The following is a 24847-nucleotide window of genomic DNA, read 5'->3' as shown; positions in this document are numbered from 1 at the left end:
TAGTGTCGCTGCCTGGGACCACGCTTGTTCTGTTCCCCGTTTCATGTGAAAACAAACTCACCTGAGGGCATAAGCAGTGCTGTGAAATAGCTTCTCACATCTTTTCTTACAGCTCCAGCTTTTAGCATAGTTGATAAAAATTGACTGATGCCCAGTAACTGTTAATACCAAGCTGCTGGTTATAAAAATTTTAATTTTGTTCCCAAGTTCTAATGTTTCTTTAATTAGTTTTTCTATTTGTCTAAGCTAGCTTCAGTTCCCAAATTCTTTCTTTTTGAATTGTTTAAGCACTACCTGATGGTATGTGCAAATCCGAGCAAGTGGTACGTATGTGCGCAGCTCCAAGGCCATAGAATGGGTACTTAGAAACGCTGCGATGGGAGGTTTGAAATCTTCAGTTTGTTTTTAAAGATGATTATCGTGAAGACTCAAAAAACAGAATTTCAGGGGAAATCAGCTTGAAGGATAAAGGCGAGATGGTAGCAAGATGGTCACTGCTCTTAGCGACTGTACTGTGATGCCCCCATTACATCCAGCGCCCCTTGTCAAAGGTAAAGCTCATTGCTCTGCATTGCTTTTGCTAATATTCTAATCTTCCATTTCAGGATTTTCTTACATAACTACCAAGCCTATGTTGACTATAGACTTTGCAGCTTGAGTTCATCACTCGTTTCCTTTTTTCAGCTTCTGTTGGGGTTTCATAGCTCACCGAAGCTGCAAGGCCCATGAACAAAGTACGTGCATATGCAACCACTTGCTGGCAGAGTAAACAGCTCTCAGAGAAGAGGACTGTTATTAAAATGGGTTGTTTTGTTGGCAGAAGTGGCTTTCACTGTTGCCGTGGGTTGCCCAAGGTGAGCCTGACCTCTGTGGTCTGTGGAAGCTCTCTCTTGTGGGTGAGCTGAGCAATGCTGGAATGCAGCTTTTAAAACGGATTAACCGAACCTAACACAGGAAACTGTTCAGAGAGAATAAAAATACTACATTGCACAACTAACGATGAAACATACCTTTTGATCCCATAGGCTAAAAGTGCCATGGCTGAGAATGTGATTATTTGATAGGGCCGTAGTCAGCTTGTCAGTGCAGAGTAATGATGTTTTGCAGCCTCCTCTTAGGGCAAAATTCTGCCTTTCCCAGTGCAAGGAAGAGCAGTGTGTGGGCAGGCGTGTGGGTGGGCTATGAACAGAGATGGGCCCACACTTTCCTGCTGTGAGTTAAGTAACAAAACCATGCACCCCCACCTAACCCTTCCCAGCCAGAGCAGGTCTCCACAAGGCCTTTGAACTCTAAGTCTTGATGCAGTTTCGCATGCCAAGTATGTCATAGCACAATCCCAGCACTTTGGTACTAACTTGCAACTGAAATAACGCGCAAAGCCTGTTCCTAAGAAACACCAGTCATCCACCCAAGTGAAATTCTGATTTGCTAGCTGCACCCTGGCAACGTAATATATTCACAAGGCCTAAGGATAAACATGATTTGAGGCTTCTAGAAAAAGACGTACTTGTTCCTTGCGCAGCTTACTACGTCTCTAGCCATCATCTGCCAATCTCGGCTATTCTGTAAAATGGCAGGTTCCTGTGCTTTAACTCTTTCGCCAGGGCTGCAGGGGCAGAACTGTTGGAGATTCACCTGAGCCAAGTGCAGTTTTCTGTTTGATTGGGGTGATGGGTTGTTTGGTTTTGTTTTTTGAGATCGGTTTTGCACCTTAGGTATGTCACTTTAAAACTATGCTACGGTAGGTGTTGGCTCTCTATTATACCACAGAGTAAAAAAATGTTTCTACCACAGATGTTACAAGCAAATCAGTTTGAAGATTTTTTTGCTTTCTGAGCTGACGTTACTGCTAGAAGGTGCAGGCTGCACAAATATGTATTAAGCCATTGGCACTACCATGAAGAATGTACAGAGCAGGACTACACAGCATGAGTTACTTATGGACTACGAACACTTCTAAATGAAGAAACACTTTTGCAGTCTGATTCTTGCCTACCGTTACAGGATTCAAATCTAAAATGAGAGAGATTCTAGGTGTCTAAGTCCGGGTGATGAACCAAAGAATCCGAGCTTGGTGCCAGTGGGGCCTCCATGGCAGGGAGTGATTGTGAACGCATTCATTTGACTAGTACAGACAAAGCTTGTGTATACTTGAGGAAGACCAGGTGCCACAATCAGACATCACTGATCCTTATCCTGCCCCCCTCAACTTAATTCCATAATCAGCACTTACATCACTGAGCGGTTGGAAATATTGCCCGGGCCTCTCCTTCAGCATTATGGTATCTCAAGCGAGTCCCTGCCTGTAGGGATCTGCCTGCTTCAAAACAAACTTTCACCCTGCCCCGTGGTTAGCCTGGCTTAACTCAGCAAACTGCCAGCAAGAACCTGGAATTTAGAAAGAGCTTAAGCTCAGCCCACTTCTGCCTTCAGATCAGTTGGGTTTACAGTTATCTGCGATTCCTTACAGTACTATCACTCAGCATCCAGCTGGCATCCATTTGGCTACACTCGCTGCTGAGGGGCGCGGGCGGCGGGAACCGGCAACCACCCTCATGGCTGAGCCTGATCCCGTAAACTCCGCAAAAAAGAAACGATTGCACGCCACCTCGTGGCCCCGCACGGCTACTTGCAACAAAGGGCGCTCCAATCGCGACAGGGAGGTTTAGCGTTGGACAGGGTTGGTTTAAAAGATGGCTGTCAGGGGCCCAGGCAGAGCCCACGCTGTGCCCCGCCGGACCGAGGAAAGGCTCAGCGCTAACGCGCCGTCCCGCAGCCCCGGCCGCTGCTTCCCGCGGCGGCAGCAGCGCGGCCTCGAGCTGCCAAACGCGTGGCTTCGGTGCGTGCTCCCAGGTTCTCCAGCAGCGCTGTAGAGACGGCCCCGTCCTCCCGACACACACACCTTGCCCCCGACACCCCTGCCCCCAGAGCAGCCTTCCGTGGAGCAGGAAAACACCTTCTTCGTTTCACAGTGGGTCACACACGTTACTCGTTCTTCATTATATTCAAGGCTGGGGATGTTCATGGTACATCTGTCTTCTCGTCTGCTGTCAGTCCTTGTTAAAGAACTCCATGTGTCCATGTTTTTAAATAAAGCTAATATGCCTATTCTTAGCTGTTCATGAACAGCTGAATACATCAACTCATGGAAGCAAGGTTACATCAGCTGCCACTGCCTTGGTATATCTTCAGTCCACATCTCTCCTTACTTTCTTTTTGTGGGAAAACTAAGTCATAAGTGATTAAGGTACAATTTCATTAAATTTAGTTGAGAGACTTAAAAAACAGTGGCAGCATGCAATAGCATGACTTCAAGGTCCTTGCTTCTATTTTAAGTGTGAAGTTTTTGACTTCTCAATGTTTGACTTTTTATCTGGGAGATTACAGCTTAAATTCCGCACCATTGAATCATTTCCAAATTTGAAGTCACGTTATCTTGAGCAGAATTGCTGATGGCTACACTTAAAAACTGCTTTACTTCCACCGCTCTCATACCTATCAAAAGGCTGGATCTATGAAGTCAGCAACAAGGGACCTTAAAATAGCTAACAGAAAGTGCACGAGTTCAGACTAAGCATCTTCTTTTGTCTGCTACAAGAGACAACTGCACAGCACCTACAGGACTCTAGCTGTGGAAGTGTGTAAGGAAGTTACAGGAAAGACTGTTAGACCTGTGAGGTTTTATGAAGGTCAATACTAACGGACTTTCTCTGTATATAGCAAAGAAAAGAGGGAACATCCTTCTCATGCCAAGGTTTAATTCTGAGGTATGTGAGACTGGATTTACAAAGGTAAATAAAAAATACATTCTGACAAACAGCAAGCCCCCTACTTAACAAGGCAGAGGGATTTCACAAGCAGCTGAGAAAAGAAACCACTCACAGTGTGAAAAAAAGTATTTGGGGTCAGTCTTTGACACAACAGGTGTTGAGGAAACGTGCAGCAGTGGGGCAGAGGAAAGACAAATACTTAGGTGATAAAGATGAGACAGGACAACAGGTATTAGATAAGTGTTCCATCTGAACTAAGTCTTTGAGACATTATGATCAGCAGTTGGGTGCACTACTGCTCCAAACAGTGATCAGGCAGACTGCATGGCCAACAGGGATTATGGAGCTGTTGAAACAGACTTTAGCTCCAGCCTGCTGACGATATGGCTAAAGTTTGCACGTGCTTGTAGCAAACGTGTAAGTGAAATCCCAGTAGTACAGAAGGACTGTAGTAGTACAGAAGAGTTTTCCACATCCGCTGTACCTGATACCAGGAGCGAGGGCTCTCACCTGGAGTCCACACACACCCCAGTTTAGAGAAGTGTCTAATCTACAGTTAATCTACAATTTTCATCCTGAACACCAATTTAAAAAGCCAAGTATGAATCATATGCAGGCAGATTTTATGACTCATTGCTGCAACGGATCTAACCGCTAGTGCTGATCCTGCCTGCCATTAAGAGGTCTGGCATTCCCTCTTGGATCCATTCCTCTGGAAGGGAGCCCTTTCACAGATCTGTGCTAGAGAGCGCTGAGCTAAAAACAGTTAAATGAGAGTTTAAGCATTAAGCAAATAAATGTGCTATTTTGTCACACAAAGGATAAAATTCCAGGAATTTATTGCTGTATGTATGCTTAATCCATTAATTTGTCTTACAGTAGTCATGAAGTGCCAAATTGTGTGCTACATTTAACATTTCCTGTATTCCCTTCCAAATGCCATTTTACAGTGGGCGTATGAAACAACGCAGCAGCAGCAGTCACAAAACATGGCTTGAGCATCTCTCGAGAGCTTAAAAATAAAGATTTGTGTACAAGCTGAATAACGAGATGTCAGTTAACAGGTCACTCAGCAACTTTAACAGAAATATCTTTAGGTGGAAGTGCTGCAGTGTTAAAATTTACAACTCGGACTAAACATTCTCATCCCCACTGTAGTAACAAGATACTTGCAAAGAACAAGAACTATGGTACGTAAATGTCACACGCAAGAACCGCTTCATTTCTATCAGAAGCAAAAATTGCTAATTATAAGCAAGGGCAGGCCTAGCAGGCTAAGGCTGTCAGCCTATATTAAAAACATACACCTCCAAGTTTGGCAGTGGAATTCTATTTACCACCTTGACCTTTTTTTTTGGTTACATACAAGTATTCTTCCTCCCCTCCCACCACACACACTTTATAAACCCCCTTTTATTTTTATTATACCTCCATATTATTTACAGGACTCCTAAAGATTAAGTACAAACTAGTATGAAATTAATGATAGCTTGCTCTTCAAATATGTATCCCATGGCTAAATAAATACCAAGCCAATCCAACAGAGTGATCTGGAGTTATGATTCAGAAGCTTGTGTATCTGTGACTCCAGATGTCTTCTCATTAACTGTAGAGGATTCACTTGATCTGTCAACAATAGTTGCCTTAGAAGTTGGGGTAGCACTATCCAAGGTGAGCGTAGAGGTCTGTTCTACATTTACAGTAGTGCCAGGGTCGACGGAAAAGCTTCCGGCTTGAGTAATGGAGGGAAGCAAATCTGTAGGCACTGTAGATGCCTCTGTGACCAAAGGAAGCAGAGGAACACATTTGGGTGGCATTGACAGAGGTGTTATTCCCATTAGATTCAGAGGCGGCAAGGAGGGAAGGGATGGCAAACCTAAGGAAAACAAAAAAACAAAAAACAAAAAACAAGGCAGTGAGCTGCTGCATCCCACAGACAGATCTGCAGACATTCTCTATTTGCTTAAAATTTTTACTTTCTCTCATCTCCTATTTACTCTGGGAGAGGAGGAAGATTTCTGAACTTAGTGTGAGCATGATACACATGCAGCACACTCAGCGGGCTAGCTTCAAGCCTGATATTGTTCAGATTTCAGAACTGAAGAACCAGAATAAACTCAAGTTTGTTTCTGCCTCCCCAGAGGACTAGGTATTTAATGATTAGATTTTTCTGGCATTCACTAAAACTGCCAAAACCAAGAAGTTAACAAGAACCTTGCCCAGAGAGGTGGTGGATGCCCCATCCTGGAGGTGTTCAAGGCCAGGTTGGATGCGGCAGGGGGTTGGAACTGGATGATCTTTAAGGTCTCTCCCAACACAAACCATTCTATGGTTTCTTGGCACAATCTCTTTGGAGATCATAAAACAGGCAATATAAGATGAAACAACTAGTTACAGACATGGGTTTAGAATTACTTTATCTGAAGACATATTCCTCGTCTACCTCATCTGGGCACTACAGTCAACTCCCACCTCAGGCAAACATTCAATTAATTCTCTTCAGAACTCCACCAGATGGCTCTAAATGAGAGCGTCAAGGATTGCCAAGGAGACACCCACTATTAGAGTGTTCAGCTTGTAAGAGCACATACCAGGCTGTATGATTTCTGGAACGATGTGTGGTGCAGGTAAATTAAGTTTGGACAGATCAGTCAAGTTGGGAAGCCCTGCTGGTAATGGCATCAGACCTAAGAGAAGAATGGAAAAGTTACAGCTGAAAACTTAAAATTGTTTTGTTTTTTCCCCCCCCCAATTGTTTCTGAGATCTTATTGATAATTTATTTTACATTGCTTTACATCTTGATTATCACTTTTATATATAAGAATGCAAATTTAACTGAGTTTCAGCTTTTAAACTGCACAGTGAAAACAGATACCTATTGCAGGAAATCCCGACTAGCAAATACATAATCCCATCCTTTCAGATTTTTCTGAGGAAAGTAGAATCTTACTTCAAGGAATTAGTAGGCTTGCATTATGAGTTCAGCTTTTAACTGAACTGGTAAGGTAGTTATTTTACTGCAGCGCTGTACCAGAAGCCCTCCATTCCGAATTTGCATGGCAGAAGATAATAATAGGATGAAATACATACTATTTTGACCTCTAATATCGATTACTCTAATAATAGTCTTTTCTACTCAGTTCATAACTAGAGTTAAACACAAAAGTATATAGAAAAGGCAACAACTTTCTGCTCCCGAATTTCCTGTCTTAGGAGAGCTACATTTCTGGGACAAGGACTCTATTCCTACTTTGTGTTTAGCTCACAGACGGTTAATTCCAAAATAAACTGTAATGGTAATAAGATGGAGAGGAGAAAAGTCTTAAAGCAAGGTTGCTGGTACACAGATTTTGATTAAAAACCAGTCGTCTTTACCTATCTGTGAATTCATTAGCCACAAAGGCTGACATAATCTGACTCAAAGAGTTTTCATCTCAGCTATAAGCAACTTTGGTTTGAACTTCTTTTAAAATTTGAAAAAAGCTGAACTTCACACAAATTCACTCAAATTTTAAACCTCCTGTATATCTAACACTTACAATTTCACTAGTATGGCCATGCAAATAGCCAGAAATATTCTAATAGCTTTCAAAAAAGCAATGATACTATTCAGAGAACAAGGTGAAAGGGAAATTAGTATTTGCAGATTTTGCAGAGGACGTGGATCGTGGGCTGGGGGAGAAGAGGACATCAGCAGAAGCTGAACTTCTTAGTAGTTTGCTATTTTATCTAAGCAGTACAAGATTAAAGTTCTCTGCCCTTGTATGCATGCATTTAGCTCTACTACACATTTATTTTTTTTATGTTGGACATCATACCTCCAAGCATTACTTAAAACTTTTGGACACATCTTTATCTACTCGTCTCATAGCACACAAAGCATAAAATACAACTGTTTCAGTATTTTGAAATGCACGATTGAGTCCTGTACCAGTGCACCAATCACATGGTAAAACCCTATGCAATCCTCATCTCACCCACCGTCAATAATCCTGGAATACTAGTGCTTCAAACGTTCATTATTATCAGCAAATAACACACACCACTTTGTAGGCAGACTCTTACTTTTGTTATACCAGTTCAAATTACTAAATAATTCAGAAATAGTCACGGCAACATACAGTTCTATATTGTTAACCCTCTATTTATACTTGGAAGAATGATCAAGCTGAGCATTAAAAAGGAGTTCCCTAAAATGCATGTTTTATGGGTGAAAGGAATGCACAAATAGGCAAGATGTGCAGTCTCAGATCTTTCCTCTCTCATGATGTCGAGAGCAAAGGACAAACTGTAAACGGTAAAGCTCTTTGCAAAAGTATTTCGCAACATACAATTTATGAAGTATCAATGTATCATATATATGAAAGTAACAATGTATCAACTCAAGAAATGTTGCAAAAAACAAAAAAATACCTCCCTGAGAAATCCTGAATGCTCTATCTATTGTGCAAGGGCCACTAAAAGGTAAATGATTATACACTTTGTTGCCAGCTCTGTGACACAGACCTGCTGCGCACAAGCTCTAAAAAAAAAAAATTCTTAACATTGTAGGGCTTGTATAGAGATGCTTAACTGGAAAAGTGTAAGTCATACGAAGTTATACCCTCCTGCCCCACAAAAAGCACTGGAAAAGACAGCTCTCTTCCCTTGCTCCCTTAAGACTTTTGTTTCAGAAATGTTTTAAGAAATTATACCTACTCACCTGGTAATGTAGTTGCTGGGTTAACTGGTGGCACAGAGGTAAGGGACTGACTGACTTGTGGTGGTAATAATGGAACTGTTGGAACGCCTAGTGGAGCACACAGGAAAACAACACTGATTTTAAGCATACAACACTTTAGTTCCCTTCCTCAAGGAGTACAAATACGTAATTGCTTACAGGAGAATTACTATTTGCCTTAGCCATAAAATTTTGATAAAGAAAAACAGTACTCTAAATAATACACATTGTATTTCTGATAGAAATTGTTTGCAATTATTTTGCAAGCAGTAGGGCACAACTGCAGTACCCTAGACTCTGCTGTTGAGAAAAGTTTGGGAAACAGAAAATTTTATTCTCTCTTCTGCCTTCTATTAAATTGACAGAAACATCTGTGAATGCAGAAAAACATTTCAGAACTTAGCTACCTCCATACTAACCTGTACTGAGAACGCTACTGACAGTAGTTGAGGGTGAATTAATAGAAAGTCCTGAAAGACTCTGTTCAAGGCTGGCTGACACAGGGGGTAATGTGGCTGAGGGATTAACTGATGACAGCTGAACCTTATTGGAAGGAAAAAAAAAAAAGTTATATCATTAGGGTTTGTTTCCACCAGAACCAATAGCAGAAATGCAATATAACATGATAATCCATTCTTACCAAGACAAAGAAGTGACTACAACTTACCTCTGTGAAGCCATCTTTGAGGGGACTGAGAGATGCACTAGGCAACTGTCCCGGGAGAGAAATTTTCTTTCCTTCTTCAAATGGGCGCGTAGGTATCCTATGCAAATATCCATAACCAATGCCACATCCTAGGCTTTTAAAATATGAACATTTAAAAGTCAGTGAAGTGACTTTACAACTACGGCATCCATAGCGAGCAATGCATGAAAGACTCAAGGTGCCAACAAGTTTCAAGATAAGTTCTGCACAACTTTCCCCTCCTCCCAAATGTTGCTTCTTTTTCTAGGGAGAAACAACCACTACAAGACAACTGAAATGAAATTCTGTAGCTTTTGGCAACAAACATTTAGCACAAAATAAATTTCATTGTTATTTAAACTAAGCAGCTATATCAGGTATACATCTTGGAATCCAACTTGCAGTTGTCATTTGCAGTCCTCTGTTCCGGTTACTGCTCAATACTTTAAGAATATATTACAGCCTAATGACTATTTGAAGCCTAATGCAGAAAGCAACCATTGCAGTTTGTGCATTTTTGCACTAGCTAATTTACTGTGTAAACAAACCCATTAGTAACTAAATCTGAATTTCAAGTAAATATATAATTTATTACAGCAGAAACGCCTTGACTATAACAACACACTTTTTCTGTCTTTGTAGAAAACTTAAGCAAGCAGCTTTTAGGCTAGTGCTCTAAGAATGGTGTCCCATTCCCTTATAACATATCATTTCCTTACCTGCCTTCTCCACCCCAGGCAGAATTTGGAGTAATCACCACTTCCCGACAATTATCTGTGTCTGTGTTGTACACATACAGTTTTAATGGCTTTGCTTCGTGCGTTTCAATAAGGGAAAAGAGATCTTCAGACTGTAAAAGGATAAAAATGAATAAGGGTTTTCTTGTCCTTATGTTATCATTTGACATTAGCACGATCATCTTCCTAGTGCTAACTTTCTGTAACAGAACCTGGTAACTGCTACATGTTGCAGTGCTGCTGTTTTATCACAAGGCCGACTTTAATATGTGCTTTGCTAGTAACTCAGAAGTCACACGGCACAACCCAGATTTCAAATCTGCTACTTGAAACATTAATATTAGAGTAGAAAAAAAGTTTCTATCTGACTCCATGAAGATATTTAAGAGTAGTTTTTATTTCCAGAATTGCATTTAAGCACAAAGAACAGGCACCACACCAGAGGTCCTTCCTCTTTGCATTAACTTAGTTCATCAGCGCTGAACAGAGACAGACCTGGGGATGGTTCAAACTGTCCTGGTACAATTCTTTATTAAAAAAAAAAAAACCAACTTATTTTTATATACTTACCTCATTCATGACGGTATCTGCTCCAATGATATAGTCACTATGAGGTCTAAGTCCGGCTAACGCAGCAGGAGAATTTGGTTCCACTTCCTAGTTGTAAGATGGAAAGTTACAAAACACCACATAACTGTCAGGGCGTAGCAGAATGGCTAGATGTGCACTTCACACAGGTTTTGAGTCAGACAGACAGTTAAGTTTTCAACACAATTAGTAGAATAGTCACTGAACTAGTGAAACAGTGGCTAGATGACAGTCTCTTATGATACCGTTACAAGGAGCTCTGAATATTATACAAAAACACCGATTTAAATACAAGATTTGATAATCACAGAGTTCTAGTTCAAAAGTCTCTCCAAACCCAAAACCAATGAAAACAGAACAACTTGATCTCATGGCTTGTGTACGCCCTTCAAGTTACTTTTCAGTAAAAAGATTAAAAAAAAAAATAACAGTAAGCAACAGTATGAAAAATACTTGGAAGTCCATACGTACCAAAACATGCCATACATTTTCATTGGCCCCATCAAAGCTGCAGAAACGAATGCTGACGCCCAGCAGGCCCTGTCCACCCCACATGTTGCTGGGCGTCACTGATGTTTCTCTCAGTTCCAGTGTTTTGCTACTGTACACTAGCATTTTTACAGGTTTTTCAACATTTGCTTTCAACAGGTCCTTGAGAGTATCATTGTCTTTATTCTGCAAATGTTCAAACAAGAGTTTGGTTCAGTGTCTGACACAGCAAGCATCCAGTTCTATAGCACCACTTTTGTATTTCAAAGGTCCTATAAACACTGTGCATTACCAGAATATGTATCTACAGCTATTTTATAACGAGCTTCCAGTCCCTTCACAATTCTAGAATAAAACTCTGGTGAAAACCTGGGATTTCACAATAACAAGTCCTGCTTTCCAATCATGAAAGCACTTTAATTAAACCTGTGATACGATGCACCTTGCAGCTTTTCAGAGGCTTTCTTGAATGCAGCTGTACTGGTGGAAGAGCTTACCCACACATGTTCTTTTCCACTGCTATGATGGTTTGTTGTCTCTCTACAGCTCTGCTTGAAAACTTTCTCCCATGATTCCTGCCCAGCTCACAGCTTTACAGCTTTGACAATAGCTCTTTCACTCAACTTGTTCTGAGGTTGCAAGTTCTCACACAAGCAGTTTTACAGACAGAACTAGGGGGGCACTAACACAGTAGGTAGTAATATCTTCTGCTGGCACAGATGTCCACAGAGAGCATGTCTGTCTGCATCCTTATTCTCCAGCTAAATTTTTGATAGAATTGTAACTGCAGGATGAAGGAAAATAATTTCTGATGCAGCTAGGCTTTCTCATTTTAAACTATGGAGAAATATCTTATATACATTTCAATAAAACAAATGCAAAAAAAACCTATTAAAAATACGATTCTCACCACAGTGTTTTTATTCAGAGTTACAAAATAGCAACACACTTACCAATCTTGAACCGTTAATGGACACGATAAAATCAAAGAATGGCTCCAATCCAGCTCTATGCCCTGGTGAGTTTTCTTGTACCTAACAAAGTCAAAAAAGAATTTAGCAAAAGTGTACCAATGCTGATTCATAGACTAGAATTATATTTTTGCTTGTGGAAGCTGTAGTTCTAGAAGCTACCAATGTTTGTATGTATGATTTTTACATGTTCAGATATTACCTTTTGGACAAAAAAATTCTTCCATTACAAAAGAAAAAAAAAGAGAAAGAGAAACATTTAAAAATCAGTAATTTGCAAATTATTGAGGAATGATACAACAGTAGCCACTCCCTGGGACATGCACTGCTTTACAGCTGCAATAGATAAACTGCATATATTTTTTTCAATTAGGAAGATTACGTCAAAGGACAAGCTTAATGAATTCTGAAAAAGCTGTTTAAAAAGCAGTATCTTTCTACAGAAGTACTGACGTTGGACCTTGCTTTTTATCTTAGCTTACTAGAGGAAAAGGAGAGTCACATCTGTGCAAGCACGGGTTGATTAAACATCACCTGTTGACATTCTTGAGACATAGAGAGCATCTGTACAATCAACGATTCGTTAACATACCAACAAGGTGCAAGAAAAGGGACACAAGCAATTTTGCTGCCACAGCAGCTCAAATAATTCAACCACTCCACTAGGACAAGGCCTAAGCATTGGATACATATTGCTCCCAGAAGTTAAAAGTATGCTTTTAATTCCAAATGGAGTAACTGAGAGACATTTTGCCAGTGCTGTTTTTTCACTGTTACATGCATTGCTGACAGACAAAAGTAACTCCAATATGGCTACCAGAATTTTCCTACAGCCTTTGTAGCAAAGAGTATCTTTCCTTATTTGTAAGCTGATTCATTTTACCCGCTGGCTTTTTCTTTTATGTGCTACATTCACCTTCCAAAAAGATCTAAAAGGTGTTACCCTTTACAGTGTGGTTTCTTACGTTACATGTTATTCCATCTGACAAATCTGCTAGTTTGTTCAATACCGGTCTGATTCCGCAGGAATTTAGTTTTCTTAATATGACTCATCTAGAACAAAATATTCTAACATGGAAAAAAAATAAGCTTGATTAATATTGAAACTGTCCTCTTAGTGTCTATTTATCTCTGCCCCATATATCCACAAAATCAGAGCTTGGAAAAAACTCAGGTTACTTGTGGGTAGCTTTCTATAATAGGTGCCAGAAACTTAGAACATTAGTGTCACATAACCCAAACATTTATTAAAGAAAAAATAATCCGGAATCAGTAGTTCCAGAGTCACATCACACACCCCAACTGCTGTCCAAGATTTGTAAAGCAGAAAAAAAAAAAAGAAACCAACATTACCCCAAAGTAATAAAAATCACAAAGTAATAACATCCCCAAACCCCACATTTATCATTTCTAACTAGAACTTGAAATGTGTCTACAGAAGTGTGTCTTCAAGATGCCTGCACACTCCTTGGAAATAAATTTCCTACAAATGGGGGTACAGATATTCTCCCCGGGTGCCAAGCACTAACTGTATGGAACCATGGCTCTCAATCGCCAAAGTAAATTGCAGTCCCACTAACTAGATCCAAACTACTTCCTCCGTTTCACTTACTCCACCTGTAGGTTCAAGATGCCTCTCACCAAGAATAACTAGAGACCAGAAAGCAAGCTGTGCACCAGGTAATACGGTAAAAGCACAAGCTACGCTCCACGTAGCAGACCCTCTGACACCAGCTGCATAGAAACTCCCAGGCACTTGTGGGTCTTGCTTTGACATTAGTGGACTGTCCCCAGAGCTTATTTTTAACTTTAGATATTAAAACTTTCAATAATGTAGAGCTACCTCAGAACAGCCTCCATACACAGAAGTTTTAGCTTATGAGAAAAGCCACAGAGAGGCTAAAATACACTATATGAATTATTCTTCTCAAATGCAGAAAGCATTTACTTACTAAGCTGGGTACTCGAGGCCTTCCTGCCAAAGAAAGGTTAAATGAGCAATTAAAGAACTCTCATTTTCTACGGACATGTTCCATAATCGCCTTCTCAGGCTTGAAGCTTCTCTCATAATTAAGTCATTCAAAACATCCTCTCCTCTGATGTGGTTTTTCTAGTAGCAAATGTAGGATGAGCTTGTGCTCTTTTGTTGCTCTTCCCTCAGTTTAGGGAGGCGACACGAAAACACTTTAATAGCCTCTCTCTCTCTCATTCCATCACCCATTACATGTGACATATAAGAACTTACATTTTGTGTTTTTAATGAGCCTGACATAAAGGCGTTATACCAAAATGAAATCAGGAGATAGTTTCAGAAGTTATTGGGAAAACAAGAATTTTAAAGACAGAACATGTCTTTCTAAATGTCATCATTAAAAATCAGTAAATCCCCAAAACTGATAAATTTATGCAGATAGATTGTTAGGACTGGGTATACGTCATGGCCTTGAAATTATAAAAAGCTAGACTTCATTCAGCCAGTAGCTGCAAAAGCAGTCCTGACATGGTCTACTCTATTCAGAGGTTTTCCTCCATTTCCAATGGAACTTAAAAAAAAAAAAAAACAACAACAAAAACAAACCAACAAACAAAAAACCCAACAAAAACCCCAACAAAGCTCCTACACCCTGACACAACATCCCTCCCCCATGACCAGTAGACTACACCCCGAACACTGTGAACAAACACTGACCAGGTATTCAATAAAGTAATCTTCTAAAATGAGAAGGAACACCTACAACAAATGAGAATTACATATGTTCAGCATCCATCAATGTCAAGCTTCCTAACACCTGGGATGTATAGATTTGGTAAATTATTTATAGTCTGCCCCAAACTGATGAAGGGATTGAGGGACTGTGAGAGTTTCCAAGTTCAAAACGATTAGTTTGCAGAAAGTATCTTCAGATGTTGAACACCTTCCCCCAAAATCCATCACAATCCTGAACATCTCTGCATGGCTTGTTTTTAAGCGGGAATGTAAAAACCAGCAGGAAGCTGTATCTAAAAGAAATCAAGCTCTTATCGTTGCATCAATCATACATGCACCTCAGAAGCATGTAGCTGCATCCCTTCTGTCATCACATTTCCTCATGCTGCCATGCACAGGTTCAGTCACAAAAAGTTTCCTATTCCCCTAGTTTGTTTGGGCCCAACACCACTGACAGAAAAGCATGTTTATGCCTGGCAGTCCCAGAAACGCAAAACAGACGTGCTGAGTTCATTCCACATTCCTCCTCCTTAAAGAAGCAACATACTCAGCCCTGCACAACAATCACACTGACCCCATGCAGTTTTTAGGTCGCACCACCCTATTTTCAGGCAGCTACCTGCACAATTCAGCACCGTCACACAGAACCAAACGCACACCACAGTGCTCTGCGCAAAGCGCTGTGCCCATGGTTCTCTTCCAGAACCACAGCAATAAAGGATAACCAGGGACCTTGGGAAATACAAGGGCACAAAAACCTTCTTGTTAATGATGGAAACAGAGATTCCATGTATACGTACATAAACTTTAGGCCTCCTGAGCAATCTAGCTTTGTGCAGCTTTGCTGTCTGCCCCACGTAGGTATCCAGTAACTTGCCTTTGTAATCGAATGAGGACTGAGAAATAATCAAGTAATACCATATACAACAGATGCCACTGCAGGCAGGATACCATCCGTGGCAGCTTTGGAAGACTAATTCTCCCAAAGCCAGCTGTTATTTCAGACATGTAAGTTACAGACGTCTGTGGGTAAATGCCATGACTTTTTAACAGTAGAGAAAAGCAGTGGAACAGACTACCCGGAGAAGCTGTGGAACTGCCACCACTGGAGCTTTTTAAGAGCAAGCAAAGAAAAACTCTATCAAGCACACTGAGTGTCAGGAGGCAGAAAAGGGCTGTATGACACTCTCAGCCTCATACAATGCTGCAGGACTTCAGCTTCTCACCAAGATGACAGCTCTCAGGCAGCAGGGCTGCTGAGCACATAGATTACGCGCTAATTATTTCACTTTTAATTCACTGTCAGAAATTAAACAGGGAAAAGGTTTCAAGGTCAAGACATTGATTTTAATCTGCGTTACTAAAAACACTTCTTTTTTGGTATATACACGAAGTTTCTCTTTGCCAAATACCTTTCCCAAGAGCATCACCCTATGCCTACACAGTACATATTGTCCATTACACATTATAATAAGGCTGCTCAGCAACACAATGGTCACAAATTGAAGCCCTGAGCAAGTAGTGCTACAGTAAATGGAAACAGGCACAGAAACCCTGATTTTCAGAGGCAGATGAAGGCTCTCACCACTTCTGAAAGTCAGATAATTTAAACCAGTGTCCACTTAAACTTTCAGAAGCTTAGCTTCAAGCTCTAAATACACAACCATCAAGGAGCAGAAGCTCTGAAGCTCCTTCCTCCCCCTCCCATAAAGAAATGCTTCCTAATATTTACTTCATTACCAACAAAATGCTGAAAGAAGTTTTTTTGCAGTTCTTCCACCCACTCTGTAATTGGTAATAAAATTTCATTGTGTATCATGTGTAAGCAATTCCTGTTAGGTCTAACAGAATCTATTTTATTTCCGTCAGCTATTTTAACACATTATATGGTATAACTGTATTGAATTTCCTTGTGAAACACCCAGTTTTCAAGAAAAAAAGCTTCATAAGCTTTTTGTTAGAAAATAGATTCCCTATACGTACCATCAAATTTTATTTTAGCACAGAGAATTTAACTCAAGTTCTTAAAACGTGAACCTTCCTTAAATATAAGTCATCTCCTTATGGCAACATGCTTGTATCTCTACCACAACAAACCGAAGCACTCAAGTAAAGGTCAGAAATCCAAACTTCGGGCACTGCTGCTCAATATCTTTTAGGGAGAACAGCACATAACACAGAAGCATACAAGTCTTGCAGATAAAAATCCTTACGTCATCTATGACTTGACAAGAACAGCCTGGGCAAACTATTGCAGTTTTGCATTGCTGAACAAGAAAGCTATTCAAAGTCTTCCCTCATTCTGTTTTGAAAAGCAGAAACAAATGCATACCGAGGAATACATAGAGTCAGACAGTTGCTCTAATCAGCCACATAACTTATGTTAAAGGAAACTTATGGCGGAGAAAAACAACGGAGAAAGTTCCTAGAGGTAAACAGCATTGCATGCTACCAGCCTGGGAGGTTCAAAGAAAGATTTATGAGCACATTACGTGAATCAGTAAATGGAAGTCTAACAACAAAAGCACATATGATGAATAAAAATGCATTCCAAAGAATTGTTTCAAACAAATGACCGATTATCAGGTCTACCTATGAAGAGACTAGAAAAAAAGTTTGTAACTTTCTCTCCCTCTTAAAAAAAAAAAAAGGCTACATTTCAATATCTAGAAACCCCAACAGCGCAACCCACAGGAACTTTTCCTGTCAAGTAGGCATGTGATGAAATCGCTTTCCTTCGACAGTGCTTCAGTCCTGGAGAGTTCCTATTTCCTCTTACAAGTGCACCGATAACGAAGCTCACAATGAAAGTGACATTGCACTGAATATTAGCAGGAGCTGCCAAAAAGATTTAAGTAATCTGCAAAAATTACATCAGAAATTAATGATGGTATTGTTCACTTTCTGGATATATTTCTACTCCTGTTTGAAGCGAGCAGAGCAAGAGGCTTGCAACCAGTCTTGCAGGGAGGCAGCACGTACAGTCTAAAAGTCTCACTGTAAAAAAGTCTCAGTTTGCTCATCCCTCTGGCAACTTGTACGTGGCTCCTACGGTCATTCTGAACAACGTTAACTCATTTGTTTCATGGCCTTTTAACACGTATTTTTCATTTATCTGCCCTACCCAAACAAATTCTTCCAATAACAGAAAAGATCTTCTGACATTTCTCTAGCTTTCCAACAATGAATGAAATCTTAAAGAATGACCACTAGATACTATTTACAGAAGTTTGACATTATCAAACAAATCTGACCTTATCTGAATTAGATCTGTGACACTGAAAGACACTACTGTTTTCCCTTCACCATTCTCATTTATCTGATTAAAATACTGAGCTCAGAAAGAAAGTCTACTTGAGAATAAATTAGAAGAAAAAGCAGTATTCCTCGATCCCAAGTTCTACCAAAGGTCGGTCTATGCAGACAGAGCATTTGTGTTGAGCTGAACACATCTGTCTTTAAAAAACTTACTACAGAACACCAACTGCAAAAATAAGCTTGGAAAAACTACAGTGGAAAACTCTAGTCACTTGTATGCCACATGCATTTCAATATAAATGTTCCAAACTGCGGAACTTCAGAATTTTTCTCTACTCTGAATCTACACTCCCAACTACATATAAGCAGAGGCTTAATTCCTGGTAGACTGGGATCATGATACAATTTAAGACGCCTGTCCACAGAAAAAAAATAATTGCTCGTTGTTGTGGCATCTAAATATATCAGCATAAGGACAAGGCAGTGAAAAATAGCAACATCAGTCTGTTTAAGGCAACAGGCAGGTCCTTTCCTGCATTTAATGTAGATATGGCTGTCCTCTCAGAAATCAACTTCTTTAATGTCCACCTACCAATTACATTTTCAAAAGACTGTCAATCAAATACTGCCACTGCGAGTCACAGCAAAAACATTACAACCAAAAGGTGCCTAAATGAAAACAAAAGGGGCCAGATTCAAGCAAGATTACAAGAAAAGACAAGTATATTATACTTCATAAAAGAGATGCATCTCAATTTACTAACATGCTTTAATCAAACAGCATGAACTGACGTATCTGGCATAACCGATATTCTAACTGCAGTGTACTTACTGATTTTACAACCCTCAAAAGTAAAAAAACACATGATATTTATGTTATGGTATGCTAAAAGAAACCTTCCCCCCACCTCTCCCAGACGCCTGTCACTTTTACCAAACTGCAAAAGTGGTTTTTTGTGGGGAAAATGGACAAGACAAAATGGATTGTCATATATTAGTAACATTGGATTGTTATATATTAGTAACATTAAAAAGAAGGAACAAAGACCGCCATGACTTTAGCCTACACGTACATTTTAAGAGATGAACATTTGGGTTTGATCAGAATGTCAATGTTTGCTTCTCAAAAGCATTATGCAGCATTTTTTAACACTTCAAAGGTTACCTTTCTTCTTTTTTCACCCTGGTACTCTACATATAGTTGTAGCTCACTGCTAGCGAGCTAGACCAAGTAAGGAAGTATTAATTCACACGAGTCGAGGTCTTGTGCTCTTTCACATATCTAAAACACAGGGCTAGAGAGAGAGCTGGTCTGAAAAGGTCCGATGCCAACAAAAAAACAGCCCAGCACGATGCCCACAGTGGGGTGCTGACCCTCCAGCTACAGTGGCAAAAGCCCCAGGGTGCAGACAAGGCTCTGGCAAAGGTACTGTATCGCCCCGTGCATCAGATTCAAGCCACATCCCAGGTACCCTTCTGCTCTTTGAACACGAAACGCACCTTCCAAACAGCTGCTCACTGGGCCTTTAATGCAGCCTACCAAAACCGGGTTTGTTGCACACACAAAACCAAAATTTTGTAGCCAAAGCGTAAATAAACACTATGTAACTATGAAAAACAGCAACGTTGCCTTCACGATGAGTGCAGCTCTGCAGGCGTGAGGTCTGTCATTTCAGTGCCTCGACCCCTGGAGCTGCTGCGGGGGGGCGAAGCAGCTGCAGTTCAGGTCACGATGCAGCGACCGCGACACAGCCCGAGAGGGGACGGCGGTACCCGAGCCCGGCACCGGCAGGGTCGCCGCTCTCCCTCTGCGCTTTGAACGCCCGCAAGCCCCAGCGTGCGAACAGCGCTGGGCTGCCGCGGGGAACCAGCCGGTGCCCTCAAAGGCTGCCCAAGAAGCAGCGGCCTCCTCCCCGCACCCTCCCCCGCGGCCTGCGCGCCGTCTGGAGCTCAGACGCTGCGGCCTGGACGGCGCCGGCCGGGCGGCCCAGCGCTCTCCCCCCCGGCAGCGGCGGCTCGGAGCCCGGCCGGGTGCCGCCGCAGGCCGCGGGCAGCTCCGCGCGGCTGAGGCGAAGCGCCGGGCTGCGGCAGCGCGGAACCGAGCCCTCCCGGCGGGGAGCCCGGGGAACGTGCAGCTCGCCTCCCCGCTCCGCCGGGAAAGGGAGCCGGCAGCCCGCACCCCGCCGGGGATCTCACCGCTGACACGAACAGCGGAGCTCCGACCACGGGCACCGGGAGGCCCGTCCGCCGCCGCTGCCCGAGCGAGGGTAGCGCGACGGGACCGCCCGCCGAGGGAGAGGCCCGCCGGGCCCGAGGGCCGCCGGCCTAACGGCACGCCCGCCTCCCCACCGCCCTTACCCGCAGGACGTGGTAGCCCTCGGTGCCCCCGCCGGGGATCTCGACACTCTGCGAGGCGCCCATGGCCGGGGGCGGGCGGCGGCGCGGCTGCCCCACAAAGCCCCGCGCTGCGGGGACGTGGCACTCGCTGCCTCCCTCCCCCTCCCGCCCGGACCGGGCGGGGGCGGGCGAAGGCCGCGCGCGGGGCACGCCGGGAGCCGCCGCAGCGCCCCCTGGCGGGCGGCCGAACCGCCGGGAGGAGGCGGAGGCCGTACGGTGGCCGCGAGGGGCCGCACTCTCTGGAGCGGCGGCGCCCCCTGGCGGCCGAGTGCGGCGCCGGATGGGAATGGTTAATTAATGTATATTAGTACTAATTATACCAATAATGTACAGTAAATGGGTGCACAGGATATAAAGAGGACAATTTGGGGCACGTCGCACCTTTCACTGGTTGCTCTGGGCCTATAGCTCCTGGCGAGTCCAAGGTCAGATGGAAGCGGCCGGCAGCTCTGGCGGCCATTGGGGCCCCTGGGATGGAGCTGGTCAGGGGCTGCCCTGACTGCCGGGTGTGCGGCAAACCCTCCGTCCGGCAGCTGGAAGGATTCAGGCATGGGTATGGAACTGCCTGGGTGCGAAATGCTGCCCAAGAGCCGTGGTTCGAATTGCCCTGTCGCACGGCACGCAGCCCCGCGCAGGCAAGGTGACGGGACAGGTTCTCACCGCGGCACACGGTGTCGGAGCCAGAGATCTCCTCTCCGGCTTGTTGGTGCGGGAGAGCCGAGAGCTGATGAAACACACCACGCATCCCATATCAAAACCCAGCCCTGAGCCAACCTGATCCCATAGCGTTGCTGGACAGTTGTTGCTTAAGCAGCATTATGAATCTAAGGGTTAGACAGTCTCTTTCTCTCCGAGAGCGTACCTTGTGCATGGGAGGCCCCAGACGAAGCTTTTGCCCAGCCTGCCCATGCAAACCAGCGCCTCCTGGTTCTGGTGCTACAGATCTCCAGAGAGAGGTGACCTGTTTAAGGGGCTCATTTTCAGTAACGCAGAAACAGCGTTTGTGAGTGAACTGGAACACCGTTTTAGAGATCCTCAGTTGAGCACGGAAGGGAAATTCAGATTAGCACGATTAGAAACCCATACCTCACTTCTTTGGGACTCATTTCCCTCTGTATTATCATAGTGTTTTATTGGTCAGTATTAAAATGCTCTCTGCAGTGTGCTTGGGATTTACCTGTGCACTGCCGTGGAGATGACCAACTGCCTCCTGTTCTTGCCCACCTCGCTGTGCCCAGGTGTTTCCACACTGATGGTGTTTCTGCAAGCATGGCCAGTCCTGGATTGTGTCTGCACACCAGCTCAGGCATGCTTACGTCCCTGCTGAGTGTCTCTCCTCATCATTACAAGAAGAAATCAACTCTAGGATACCCAGAGGCAGCAATTAAAAAGCAAGAAAGCAAAGTGAATAATACATAAATATATCTTACGAGAATTTCTGTGCTCTTAAAACAGTATGAGAAATTTGTTACAGTGAGCTGATAAAGTCACACAAATATGGCTTAAAGAGCATACCAACTTAAGCAAATCTTATGCTTCCATGCACATGCCATTTAGATTCAGGAGGAAAATCCCAGCCATATTAATTTCTTTCTTGCTACTAGGGATTCATGATAGACAGCAGTATAACACAGTGTGATCCAGGGATGTCAGCTACAGTTCACCACCCTTTATCCAAAGCTTCCTAGAGGATCCATAGCTGGTGGCAAACTACCACCCACAGTCATTCTTTTGCTCTCTTCTGGGAGCGTGGCTCCTGTGTGACACCTCTCCTTATGCTGCTAGGTAGGAACTGTCGATTTTGTGGATTGCTTGTTGGTTTTCTGCAGCCATGAGGCAGATGCTAGCCAGATGTTGTCCTCTTGGCTGACTGTCTCTGTGATGCCAGCCCCTCCTTTGTTGAGAGCAAATCTATGGGGGAAAACCTTCATTTGGCGAAGGCTTCCCTACGGTATATTCACTTTCATTGCCTTGCCTTTGGACTGGAAGACCCTTGTGTTACTATTCCTGTGTTAAGAATAAAACCCCAACTACTCAAGTGACACCTGCAATAGGCTGCTTCTCTCCCCAGCCAAAGCTCCATAAATTCCAGAGCATTTTTGCTCTGTTTCCCCAGAGATTAAGAAGAGGTGAGTGGCTCTGGAGCTGATAAACATTTCATTAATGGCAGGCATTTCCTACTCAGAGTTTATGTTGGGTCAGATGTAATAATTGTTCACGTGCTACACTGAAGACACTAAATCCTCACTTCAGCGTGCTGCATAACTCATCCTTAAAAAGTTACTTCTCAGCAGAGGTTACTATAACATGAGTACTACATCACAGTGAAACGCACAGTAAAATACCTATTAGAGGCCCTTTCCCATGTCATTGAAGATCATAAAGAAAAGATATGAACTTGGATTTCTTTGTGAAAAAAAGGTGACTTATCCCAAACTTGGTACTTCTGTCCACCAACACCAGAACCAAAAAGAGTAACAGTATTTTGCCATTGAAAATTGCCATTTTGATGAATACGTGCTTGAAAATCCCTGATGTGAATATTAGTCCTTCACACACTTCCATCTGGCCTCTAAACATGTAAACAGCCTTAAAGCTGGGATTGGCCAAATTGCTCAGTGCTGATTTTATGAGCCTAACTTCTAATTAGCCAGTTCCCAGTAAGTGGCAAAGCCAAAACCACCACGTACAAAGTAGAAGGTGAAGAAAACCCCTGTCACTGGTAGTAACACTTCTGTGGCTGAATTCTCCTCCTGCCTGAGGGGCTGAGAAGGAGCTAGAAGCACCCTGGCAATTTGCAGCAGCTATTGCATCCAGATGTTTGTGAAAGGCAATATGAATTATATCTATTCTGACTGTGGTTGCAAGAGCGAAGAGTAGTCCAAGGAGGAATGCTCTTCGTGTTTCCTAAAGGTGTTAGCGGGGAAACAAGGGGAGAGAGACTTTGTAACTCCGGAGTCTGCCCAGACATTACACCCTCTGAGAGCCAGTCAGTACCCTTGCATCAGCAGTCAGTTTGTCATATTCTCACAGAACCAAAATTCTATTTCCCTCTTCCTCAGGAGAGTTTCATGCCCGCGTGTGGTGGACCCAGAAATGGGCAGCCATAGTTTGCTCTTCTTAACCACTCAGCTCAACCCCTTCAGAGAAATATGAACCTTGCCCCTCTCTGGAGACATAAACTATATGCATTGCTGCAGAACCCGAGGTGCTTTTTCTTAAGAACTTTTGCCTTACCGCAGCATCTCAGCTTTCCATCAAAATACTGTCACTGCTTTTGGGCTGGTTCCACCTCGGTGAAGAAAGATGTTGTCTGCAGATGTCCATCGATTCCCATTAAGGGCTGAACTAAACCGCCAGATTTATTTTTGAACTTGGTCCAATGTTCTATGGTAAAAGGGTAGTCTGTAAAGAAAAAGAAATGCTTGGAACCCTCTTGGGTGAAAAAGACACAAAACTTCCCTGGGAAATAGGGAATGAGATTGCCTGAAAGTATCGCTTAAGACCTAATGACAACAAAATCCATTTGCAGAAATTAACTAACAAATATAACCTACCTGTTCCTTTCTGTGTGTACCTCAGCAGCTGCATTTCAAAAGCAATTAAGGTTAATGAGCTGTGCTTTGTGGTAGAATCATGAAAACTTAATTGGCATAATTAGTTGTGAGATAGCAAGTGCATCTTCCTGGATAACAACATGTCATCACTTGATAAGAAAAATAATGATTTAATAAATAAATCAAGCCCCTTCTAACATGTTAATAAAATAATGAAGTAGAAGGCACACATGTGCAAATGATGAATTATTAGTTTGGAGACTGCATACCATTGTCTGAGTAAGATGGATGGGGAAGTGGCTGCCTTGAAACTGTCAGCTATGGCTTTTGGCTAAAATCCAGTTTGCAAAAGATGAAACAGCCACGCTTCCCTTTGCAGAGAACGTGTGGCAAACGCTTCCAGCGGGGCCCCGCATCCCTCCACAGAGCAGGATATATGGTGGCTGAAAAAAAGCAGCTCTTTTTTTCTCCCGTCCTTAAACCTTTCCATATTTTTGGTGCTGGGCAAAGAGGAATAAAGACGGCCAGAGAAACCCAAGCATGTGCAGCTGCTGAAATACAGTGTACAAACCAGCCTGTTTGACCCAAATCATTTAGAGGCTAAGACAGGCAGAAAATGATGATTTATTGCAGAAATGACCTTAAGCTCAAACACAGACAAATACACCAGAACAAAAGCTTTTGAGGCATTATTAGGAATCAGTAAATAGAATAATTTTAATTAATGGGTGCCTTCCTTTAAAATTAAATTAAGTGAATGCTGCTAGAGTTATGGGAAGGCCTGCATCTCCAGTGGTTAAAGTAATAAAAAGGATTGTCCCGGTAAGCAAACACTAAAAGGAGATAGTTTTAGGTAGAAATCGAGCAGCAGTGTCCATTAACTGAGAAGAGGATGGGTCACAAGATAGTTCTTGGTCGTAACATTTTTGTATCCCTCAATCAATGTATGACCTCGTTCATTCCTGCT

General features: G+C 42.6%; 1 protein-coding gene across 1 annotated transcript; it reads right to left on the bottom strand.

Moving 5' to 3' along the window:
* Positions 1-4592: 4592 nt before the first annotated feature.
* GORASP2 (golgi reassembly stacking protein 2) lies at positions 4593-20467 on the bottom strand. The gene is made up of 10 exons (XM_063341855.1): positions 20285-20467; positions 11944-12024; positions 10973-11176; positions 10484-10570; positions 9896-10026; positions 9159-9291; positions 8911-9034; positions 8474-8560; positions 6362-6457; positions 4593-5646 (listed from the first exon to the last, which is right to left on the bottom strand). Exons 1-10 carry the CDS (start codon positions 20345-20347, stop codon positions 5327-5329), a joined length of 1326 nt encoding a protein of 441 aa, XP_063197925.1. The 5' UTR covers positions 20348-20467; the 3' UTR covers positions 4593-5326.
* Between the last annotated feature and the right edge of the window lie 4380 nt (positions 20468-24847).

Source organism: Chroicocephalus ridibundus, chromosome 7 (assembly GCF_963924245.1).
Source record: "Chroicocephalus ridibundus chromosome 7, bChrRid1.1, whole genome shotgun sequence".
Taxonomy (NCBI): Eukaryota; Metazoa; Chordata; class Aves; order Charadriiformes; family Laridae; genus Chroicocephalus; species Chroicocephalus ridibundus.
This window is presented reverse-complemented; position numbering and strand designations above follow the sequence as displayed.